This window comes from Thalassophryne amazonica, chromosome 14 (genome assembly GCF_902500255.1).
Source record: "Thalassophryne amazonica chromosome 14, fThaAma1.1, whole genome shotgun sequence".
NCBI classification, from domain to species: Eukaryota; Metazoa; Chordata; class Actinopteri; order Batrachoidiformes; family Batrachoididae; genus Thalassophryne; species Thalassophryne amazonica.
Window position 1 is genome coordinate 75,786,415 of NC_047116.1, and position 2,621 is coordinate 75,789,035.

Sequence of the window (2,621 nt, forward strand, 5' to 3'; positions counted from 1 at the left end):
ACATAAAACTTGATTGTGGGATGCAGGGATAACAGCAATAATAAAACATTTATGCCAGGCGAGTGAACTGGCCAAAAAATGCCCTCGGACCCCAGAGGGTTAAAGAAAAGTTAACAGGTCTGTGAGAGCCAGAATTCTTGCTGGTTGGTAGGGGATTAAATAGTTATTTCATGCAATAAAATGCAAATTAATTAATTAAAAATCAAATCAAATAAAAAAAATAAAATACTTATTTCCCCCACTTTACCCTTCCGGGCAGCATGGTGACTCAGTGGTTAACACTGGTGCCTCACAGCGATAAGGTCGTGAGATCACTTCCCATCTGGGTCGTTCCTGTGTGGAGTTTGCATGTTCTCCCCGTGTTTGTGTGGGCTCCCTCTGGGTGCGCCGCATCCTCCCACATCCAAAGACATGCAAGTTAGGTGAACTGTAAACTTAAATTAACCGTAGCTGTGCATGTGAATGTGTTTGTTATGGATATGTGGACCTGTGATAGACTGCCCTGTCCAGGGTGTACCGTGCCTCTCGTCCTGTGAATGCTGGGATAGGCTCCAGATCCCCGGGATGGATGGACACCCTTCCATTGCCATTACTATTAGAATTACAGTTCTTGTGAAAGCCTCAGCAGCATAACAGTTCACATGAAAGGACAAAAAATACTAGTCCTTCTCCATCACCTGATTGAACAGGCGTCATTCTGGTTTTGTTTGTTTTGTTTATTGTTGAAATTTTGAAAATATTGCTAAAGGTTTGTACAAATCCAATGGAAACCTACCTACTGTATACTAATGGCCTACTGACTGGGATTAATGAAAGTCTTTTCTTCTTATTCCATTCATCCTTCTTACTCCAGCAACTCCAATCTTTTTCCGTGATTAGTCTTGAGTTTATACTCTGCCAGGGGTCATCAAGCTGTGAGACTGGTGCTGCAGATGGGGGTCATTTCACATTTTTGGATAATTAGTCTTATAACATGCTTGCTTTAGTTTTGAAAACTTGCTGACTTCGGTGTGTTTTCTTGGGTCCAAGTCTGTGGTATTCTTTTCTTAACGTCTGTGAAGAACCCATCATGCTCAGGGGAGGAGTCGTGTTTTGAGGCGGGGGGTGAGAGGAGCATTTAGCTCACTTTTGCAGCATGTGAGCTGCAATTCTCCTCACACACAGCTCTGGAAATGAGAAAAAACTGAGCAGCCACTTCAGGAGCTACTTAGCTGCCGAAAGAAACCTTTAAAGTCAGAGGTAGAACATTTGGAGGCTCAAGGGGGGAGGCAGCAGGAACTGGATTTTGTATTTTGAGGATTTTTTTAGTAAATCAGAAGTCCTTTTCGCTTTTACAGAAGACACTGTCCTTAGGTGAGTTGCTCTGGAACTGGAGAAGTTGGAAACTTCAGACCACAGAACCTCAGAGAAGACGATGAATATTCTGTCAAACTCTGTGATGCGGCCCCAGGAGCAGTCGCTGCCACTCTGTGTAAGTGGCTCGGTCCAGGACTTACCTCACTGCCCCACCACAGGCTTCAGCCTCAGTGCCCACATAAATTCCGGGCCTGTACTTGGTCTCCAAAGTGGCCAGAGGTCAACCAAACCTCAGAGGGAGCTGAGCCCCAAGGAGCAGCAGGAGCTGAGAAGAAAAATCAACAGTCGGGAGAGGAAGCGAATGCAGGACTTGAACATAGCCATGGATGCCCTGAGAGAGGTCATGGTCCCTTACGCCTGCTCACCTTCTTCTGTGTCCTCCTCACAGCCACACCACCCTGGAGCTTCTCCTGGTCGCAGGCTGTCCAAGATTTCCACACTGGTCTTAGCCCGGAACTACATCCTCCTCCTGGGTTCTTCCCTGCAGGAGATGCGGCGGCTGCTGGGGGAGGTGAGTGTTGGTATGGGGATGAACACTGGACCAGTGCCCCGTCTTCTGCTCACAGGAGGGTGGCCTCTCATCTCTAACCATGGCCAGCTCCTCCTCAGACAAGAATCTCTCCTTACTTCATCAGCTTCCACCTCCTCCTCTTCCTCCCCTTCATCTTCACCAGCTAAATGTCCCCTCCTTTCTCCTGGCCCCATGGAGGCCTCACTGACTCCTGTGCAGTGGAGCTCCTTAGGCATCTCTGGAGGGCCTCAGTGCCCCTGCGGAGTCTGCAGACTACCAAGATTCAGCCATTCTGCTCCAGCTCCAAGGTTCCCAAAGTGATCAGACGCGTCTCTGAAAGAACAGGCACCATGACTGTTAGGTTTGCAACATGTTTTATGTGTTATTATTTTTGAAACATTTTTATTTGCTGCAATTTGTCACAGTTATTCTTAAATGTTCTAAAGATTCTAAACATCCATCGATATCTGGCAATCAAGTTAAAGTGAAACATTGTAATCTTATTGTCACCAACAAGGAGAATAACTGTTTTTTTTTAAAAATATTATTGTGAAATATTTGTCTTGTCAGTTTTAATGATAGTTATGTTTGTTGCATTTTGTTACAATACTGTGGTAAATAATCTCAAGGGCCTAAAACTGAAAAGGGCCACAGTAAAGGGGTTTTTATGCAATAAAATTTATTGAAATGTAATATGTCTGTCTATTTAGTTATGGATTTATTTATGCCAGAGTTTCTCAGTTACACATGGCTC

General features: G+C 45.0%; 1 protein-coding gene across 1 annotated transcript; it reads left to right on the top strand.

Moving 5' to 3' along the window:
• The first annotated feature begins 1,325 nt into the window (after positions 1 to 1,325).
• On the top strand, positions 1,326 to 2,209 carry olig1 (oligodendrocyte transcription factor 1). Its single transcript, XM_034186355.1, has one exon. The coding sequence runs from the start codon at positions 1,415 to 1,417 to the stop codon at positions 2,186 to 2,188; it is 774 nt and encodes a 257-aa protein (XP_034042246.1). The 5' UTR covers positions 1,326 to 1,414; the 3' UTR covers positions 2,189 to 2,209.
• Positions 2,210 to 2,621: the final 412 nt, after the last annotated feature.